The sequence below is a fragment of the Papaver somniferum genome, unplaced genomic scaffold, assembly GCF_003573695.1.
Source record: "Papaver somniferum cultivar HN1 unplaced genomic scaffold, ASM357369v1 unplaced-scaffold_150, whole genome shotgun sequence".
Classification (NCBI taxonomy): Eukaryota; Viridiplantae; Streptophyta; class Magnoliopsida; order Ranunculales; family Papaveraceae; genus Papaver; species Papaver somniferum.
In genome coordinates, this window is record NW_020624377.1 from 5,550,179 (window position 1) to 5,558,376 (window position 8,198).

An 8,198-nucleotide genomic window follows, 5' to 3' on the forward strand; every position below is an offset into this window, starting at 1 on the left:
CAGAGTGCGAGGGCGTCTTTGGTTGAAGCAGCAACAGTTAATATGTCGTCATCTCTCAGAAGACAATTTGCATATATCTTAACCTTTTATAATTCGACGGGTGTGAGAGAATTATGAGATGAATTTTCAACAATAAGGTCAAGTATTACACGAGTTCAAGAAATACAAGCTCAACATTCTTATCAGATCTTTTTCTTCGTGAGTTGAATTCGATAATTAAGCAGCACGACAAAGATATATGCATGTATGATCTTCCGCCACTTATAAGAACGAATTATTGATTCTAAGTCTAATTCAAGAAGATTTGTAGATTCCAACATCCGAGGAAGACCTATCTTCTATCAACAATTTTAATGAAGAGCAATATAGAGCCTACGATATAATCATGATAGAAATTGAGCGAAAGGAAAACAAGGTCTTCTTCATAGATGATCTTGGACGTACTGGGAAGACATTTATGCATCGTGCTATTTTGGCGGCTGTCAGAAAAAATGGTGGTATTGTGATTGCAACAACCACGTCTAGAATTGTTGTTATTATGTTACATGGTGTTAGGTTAACATACTCAAGGTTTCAGCTTCCAATGACACCGACATCAAATTCCACGTGTCGTACGAAAAAGCAATCCGAGGAAGCTGAACTTTTGAGGCATGCTATCTATTGTCCTTATGTGGGATGAAGCTACAATGGCGCATCGCTACTCTTTAGAAACATTTGATAGGACGATGAGAGACATCACAGATATTACTGAACCATTTGGTTGAAAGATTCTATAATTCAAGAAGAGTTGCCGATTCCTACATCCGAGGAAGACCTATCTTCTATCAACAATTTTAATGAAGAGCAATATAGGGCCTACGATATAATCATGATAGAAATCGAGCGAAAGGAAAGCAAGGTCTTTTTCATAGATGATCTTGGACGTACTGGGAAGACATTTATGTATCGTGCTATTTTGGAGATTGTGAGGAAAAATGGTGGTATTGTGATAGCAACAACCACGTCTAGAACTGCATGGTGGTAGGTTAGCATACTCAAGGTTTCAGCTTCCAAGGACACCGAAATCAAATTCCACGTGTTGTACGAAAAAGAAATCCGAGGAAGCTGAACTTTTGAGGCATGCTAGCTACTGTCCTTATGTTGGATGAAGCTACAATGGCGCATCACTACTCTTTAGAAACATTTGATAGGACGATGAGAGATAGATATATGCATATATGATCTTCCGCCACTTATAGGGACGAATTGATGATTCTAAGTCTAATTCAAGAAGAGTTGTCGATTCCTACATCCGAGGAATACCTATATTCTATCAACAATTTTAATGAAGATCAATATAGGGCCTATAATATAATCATGATAGAAATTGAGCGAAAGGAAAGCAAGGTCTTCTTCATAGATGATCTTGGACGTATTGGGAAGACATTTATGTATCGTACTATTTTGGCGACTGTCAGGAAAAATGGTGGTATTATGATAGCAACAACCACGTCTAGAATTACTGCTACTATGTCACATGGTGGTAGTTAGCATACTCAAGGTTTAAGCTTCTAATGACACAGACATCAAATTCCACGTGTTGTACGAAAAAGCAATCCGAGGAAGCTGAACTTTTGAGGCATGCTAGCTACTGTCCTTATGTGGGATGAAGCTACAATGGCGCATCGCTACTCTTTAGAAACATTTGATAGGACGATGAGAGATATCATAGATATTACTGAACCATTTGGTTGAAAGATTTTAATTATGGGAGGTGATTTCCTCCAAGTACTACCAGTGATCCAAGGAGTACAAGGGGACAAACACTCGATGCATGTCTTAGCAGGTAAAAAATTCCATACTGATATGCGGTAGTTAAGACGTAATATTTCTTAATGCGATAGTTAAGACGTAATATTTCTTAAACTATGATAACTAACTTTTAAGCGAATAAATTGAAATGACATTGAATTACATTACATTCATAACATATCACATTTGTAGGAAAAGTACATGATTTACACCTGAAGAAGAATATGCATGTAGCTGAAGATGCAACTTATTCTGAGTGTTTGATTCGTTTTGGTGATGGGGATGAACCTTGCATTTCTAATGAGATAAAGGTTCGGGAAGAGATGGTCATACCGTGATGATTCATTGTCTTAGCTTATAGATGTAACATTTTCAAACTTGGTGGATAATGCAAGAGATAAAGACTACCTAATCAACATGGCCCTGATTACACCATTGAACGAGTCCGTCGAGAAGCTTAATGACCGAGTACTTTTCATCTTTACTGGAAAAGAGGTTATATCCTACACATTCACGGTCTTTACCAGCAAGGATACTTGAACAACATTGCTCCAGGGGTTTACCCCCACACATTTTCTTTGAAATTGCATATTGTTGCACCTATTATGTTGTTGCGGAATGTTGATGCAAAAAATGGTCTATGTAATGGTACCAGGTTAATAATCAAAGAGTTCTTCCCAAATTGTACATATGACGTAATTATTAGTGGGAATTCCATAGGTACACGAGTCTTCATTCACAGGATGCCACTGGAGCCACCTGAGAATCTGAATCTCCCATACAAGTTTAAACATCAACAATTTCCGATCTGTTTATATTCGCGTTTACAGTCAACAAGGCGCAAGGGAAAACGATCAAAAATACGAGTATTTTTTTCCTTGAACATGTGTTCAGCCATGGTGAATTGGACGTTTCTCTCTCGAGAAAAGTTTCGATTAGCAACACAAAAGTATTAGCGACTAAAGGCACTGTTACAAAGAAGAACGGAACGTACACGAATAATGTAGTGTTTTAAAACCTGGACCGGACCGACCGGTTAGACCAGTAAACCGATGAACCAGTAAGAAAAACGGTCTGGTTCGACATTGATCCACTAACAATAACATGTTAAAAAAACCAGTGAACCGGTTAAACCGGGCGGTTGAACCAGTAATCCATTGACCCAGTCCGATCTAAACTGGTTAACCCAGCCATATTAATCAAGGCAAAAAAACGAAAAAAAATTGTATCAAAAGAAAATACAGATTTTATCTAACCCCCTTTGTTTATCAAAAAAAAAGGAATTGAAGTATTGAAACATATTTCAAAAATTGAAGGAACATGGCTAGATCCCAAATTATTTGATCATAGAACAAAGATTTTACAAAAAAAAATAAGAAAAAAAGAATCCAAGATGAATAAGGTTTACAGATACAAAGGAGAGAAAAGTTAATCTTCCAACCGTATCTTTGTTGGTACAATCTTCACCGAAAATTGTGTTAATCTAACAATAGAAGAACATATCCATGTCCCTGTTAATGATGTTACGATGAATAATGATATTGCGACACTGTTGTGATTTTGTTTTTCTTTTTCTTCTGTTGAAGCGAGTAGAGAAGGATCAGAGAAAGAAGATGGAGGAGGAATAAACATAGAAAACGAGATGGGAGGAAATAAAGGCACATAATTAGGTTTTTTTAGTATAAATAATAAGGGCAAGTATTTTTATTGACTAGAAACGCAAGTACTAGTGGGACTGGAGTACTTGACATATTGTATTTGTCCATGTAGAGTCCGTGACCTTCTTACTAATGCATGGAAAAAACAAAATTACGATGCAAACGGAACCGCAAGCGCATCATACGTGCATACTATACTAATATACAAAAATAAATCAATAAATTATTGGTGATATAACAATTTTCCACGGGTTTGTTTTCTATCTCCTTAATCGAAAATTTCATGAAATGATGATTAGTAGTATGAATATTAATTGACTCACTATGGAGAAAATATTATTAAATTGAACTGTAATTTATTCAAAACATGTACAAAAATAAATCAATAAATTATTAGTGATCTCACAGTTTTCCACGCGTTTCCTTTCTCTCTCCTTAATCGAGAATTTCATGAATGGTAGTAGTTTTACCATCCAAGGCACCGAGTATGGCATCTGTATGCTCCTGTACCACCTTCCAAGCCCCAGTGACATGTCTTTCCTCTGTCAGTGTTGCCCCGACGGCAAACCGAATCATGTACACCCCTCCAACAACAGCATGAGTCATGTATATCTTCCCGGACGCATTGACTGATTCAAGCAATTTCGCATTTACCTCATTTGTTTGAGCTTCAATGTGATCATCTTCAACTATTTTTTTCCTAAAAATGGCAGCTGGTTTAAGGCGAAAGCACACCATGGCAAATGTTCTAGGAACTACAATCTCAAACCTGTTGTCCATACCAATGAGCCCCTGAAAGTGCTTAGCCATTTTAACATGACTCCTAAGGAAGGTTCTTAAGTTAGCAATTCCATAGCTGCGAAGTACTAACCAGAGTTTCATGGATCGGAATCTTCTGCTGAGCGCTATTTGCCAATCTTTGTAATCGATAACTTGTTTGGAATCAGTTGCTTTGTTCTTCAAATATTCTGGACTTGTTGATAATGCCTTGACCAGTGAATCAGAGTCTTTCACCCATAAACAGCAACAATCCAAAGTAGTAAAGAACCACTTGTGTGCATTTAGACTAAATGAGTCTGCATCTTCCACACCATCGATGAAGTGCCTGAACTCTGGGCAGATACATGCACTTCCAGCATATGCAGCATCAATGTGAACCCAAATACCGTGCAATTTTGCCACCGCGCAAAGTGGGCCAATAGGATCTACGGCTGTTGAAGAAGTTGTTCCGACAGTGGCACAGAGAAACAATGGAACTAACCCGGATTCGATATCAGCAAGAATTGTCGATTGAAGTGAATTTGGAGAGAGACCAAAATTTGTAGCCTTGGAGGTTGCGATAGCACGGAAATTCTTAGGATTAATCCCAGCAATTTGAGCAGCTTTCTGTAGTGCACAATGGGTTTGATCAGAAGCATAAACAACCAACTTGTTAATATTTTCTCTACCAATTTTGTTCAGCATTTTATCTCTTGCCGCAGTTAGAGTACATAAAATGGCTTCACAAGTAGTCCCTTGCAAAACTCCTCCACCTCCCGAACTTCCGTCTGATGAAAAGAGAAATGATTTGGGAAGCGTAAGCATCTGGCCAAGCCAATTCATAACAATACTCTCCAACTCAGTTGCGGCCGGAGATGACATCCAATTAAACCCGACAACATTAAATCCGGTACTTAGCATTTCCCCTAGGAAACCAGCGATAGAACCACTAGAAGGAAAATAAGCAAAGTAATTTGGACTTTGCCAGTGAGTTAGACCAGGGATGATATCATTTGTCACATCTTCAAGAATGGTTTCAATGGATTCAGGATTGTACGGAGCTGATTCGGGTAACCTTTTCTTCAAATAACCGGGCTCGACTTGGCTTCTAACTGGATATTTCTCAACATTTTTGTAGTAATCAGCAAGGAAATCAATAATCATGTGACCTTGCCTTCTGAATTCATCTGGATCAAGTGGATTTTGCGAACACAGCGACATGCTTTCAAAGTTATTAGCTGGAAGACTTCCCATTGTTACTATCAGTTTTGCTGATTAGTGAGGGAGATAGAGAGAATTGGTATTGAGTTTAGTGAAGAAGAAGTAAAGAAATGAAATGTCTTATATATATATATATAGATATATAATGAACGCACATGGAAAAAGCTTTAATTAAGACACGTTCAAGGTGGCTTCAAGGTAGTTAGTTGGAGTTGGTCAAAAAAGGGAATGCATTTGGTGTTTCCTTGATATGAAGACTGAAGTGGAAGTTCACTTTAAACCTAATAAACACATTTTATATGATCCATATAGTGCTGCACTGATAATACATACACTCAGTGGCTGATGCAAGAAAGTGACAAGAAGAAACTAGTTTACAAACGTGGGTTCGCTTTTTTTTTTTTTTTAAGGGTACACTTATTGACTTACACCATGCCTGTTTAGGGGCTCGCAATTTGAATCCGACTCGACTTAAATTAGATGTAAATATGTTTGTGTTTTCATTATTTTTATATCCGATTTGAGATGTGATTCCGCTCATATTTATGATTTTAGCGCTATTTGAGCTAGATATCACTTTTTTTTTTGAAGCATGTATTTTATGAGATTAAGCTGAAATTACACGGGAATATGTTATACCCATAGAGTCTACTATTAAAATAGAACTTATCAATGGGGGAGTTATATTGTCCCATATTGTTGTTGTGAGCTTTCCCCTGAGAGCAATCATATATCGCTTGATTTGCCAGACCGTCCGCTACTTGATTTCTTTCCCGGCAGACGTGCCTAATGGTGTATTGCTGAATTTGGGTAAACATTTGCTTGATTTATGCAATCTGATTAAAAATATACATGGGGTGTCGGCGTCCGAGTTTTTTTTTTTTTGCTGAATCACATTTTTTATTGATTGAAAAACTAAAGAAACAGTTTACAGGACTGACCCAAAATGAACTTACAAACCCAAGAGACTAAAGAAGGAAAAGCAAAGACAATAATGTAGATGGCCCAAAATGATCCTAAGCCCAATACCTAAGAAAACTGTGCTTTGTATCATTACAACCAGTTCCAAAGAGAGACACATATCATTCTTAAACTTTGAAAAATTTCTCACCTGAGATTCATAAGGTTGCTGCCAACTAACTCCATTCAATCTATAACCACCTTCATGAACCAACTGTATAATTCTGCATTTAAATCCATTCAGATTGGGTTTCTTCTCATCAATTTTTTTTGCATTTTTATGAAACCACAATTCTGTCATGGTTGCACAAGCTGCAATCATCCAAACTTGCATGACAAGAAGACTCTTATTCTTTGCTGATGTACAAACTTCATCAAATGATTTTGGATTTGCAAAACAAAAGACCCTGTTCAACCAGTCCCAAACTGCACTACTGAAAGCACATTCCCATAGAGTGTGATTCATGGTGTCTTGAGCTGCCAAACATATGCAACACATGGAAACCATTTCAAATTCATTCTTCCTCATTACCTCATCATCAACATATACTTCTTGTTGTATTTTCCAGATGTTACTGGCTATGCTAGTATGCAGAAAATTCTGCCATATATACTTAGGCCGTGGAAGTATTGATTCTTTATGCCTTATCTTCTCAACTGCAATATCAGTGTAGAAATTTCCATCATTACTAGCAGTCCACACCATGTGATCAGTTCAACCCCTTATTACTGGCAAAGAATTCACTGGAATGATCTGTTGTAATTCAGTAGGAACACACCAATTTCCTTCTAGGATCAAATCCTGTACTTTAATTCCAATGTGACTTTTCACATAGTCTGTGAACCCAGTCTCTTCAATTATAGCACATTCACCTAACCAAATGTCAAACCATACAGAAATCTTTGAGCCATTCCCAACATCCCATCTAATATCTTCTTTTAAATTATTCCATGCCCATTTTAAACCCTTCCAAACTGAAGTCTGTTTCCAATTACAGGTCCATTGCGCATTTTTGTCTTTAAACTTTGCAGAGATAAATAATGCCCATTCTTCATCTGAGGTTAAGATTTTCCACATCATCTTCATTAATAATGATTTGTCAATAGTTTTCAATCTTTTGATGCCAAGACCACCTTCCTCATATAGTGTGCAAACTCTTTTCCAAGAGATTGTCTTAAACTTTGTTAACTCACCATCACCAGTCCACAAGAAGTTTCTAATTAATTTTTCACACACTTTAATCACAGACAAAAGCCATTTGTAGACTGACATATTATATATGGGAACACTACAAAGAACAGATTTTACCATAATCAACCTATCTTGAAATGAAAGTAATCTGCCCTTCCAAGCTGCCAACTTCTTTGAATCAGTTCAACTATAGGCCATATCATGGCAGAAGTGATTTTTCCAGGAGCCAAATAAACACCCAAATACTTATCTGGAAATCTAGAAATTTCCATGTTTACAAGTTCACTAATCAATATTTTCCTCTGCTGTGTAGTATCATTCACACCCTAGTTAGCAATTCGGGATTCGGCAAACGTACGGAACGGTAAACGTACGAGTATTATACGGTTTTGTAAAATCCAGATTCGGTCCAAAATTCGGTCAACGGGACGTGATTCGTCAGTAATTCGGAACGGCATACGTACGTGTATAATTCGATTTATAAATGTGAGTTCGGCTCTGAAAATTCGGTATCTATATATAACAAATAATTTGTATTTATAAGGTCATAGACCAATTTTTATGCATATGTGTGAGTTATTTAAAGAAAAAATAAACTTAATATGATGATATTAATA

At 37.0% G+C, this 8,198-nt stretch overlaps 1 protein-coding gene across 1 annotated transcript; it reads right to left on the bottom strand.

The window, feature by feature from the left end:
- Window positions 1-3,745: 3,745 nt before the first annotated feature.
- On the bottom strand, window positions 3,746-5,516 carry LOC113336161 (tyrosine/DOPA decarboxylase 1-like). Its single transcript, XM_026582150.1, has one exon. It carries the CDS (start codon window positions 5,460-5,462, stop codon window positions 3,885-3,887), a length of 1,578 nt encoding a protein of 525 aa, XP_026437935.1. The 5' UTR covers window positions 5,463-5,516; the 3' UTR covers window positions 3,746-3,884.
- Window positions 5,517-8,198: the final 2,682 nt, after the last annotated feature.

Coding starts and splice junctions, on each gene's coding strand:
- LOC113336161 (XM_026582150.1), bottom strand. CDS start 5,462: ATGGGAAGTCTTCCAGCTAATAACTTTGAAAGCATGTCGCTGTGTTCG.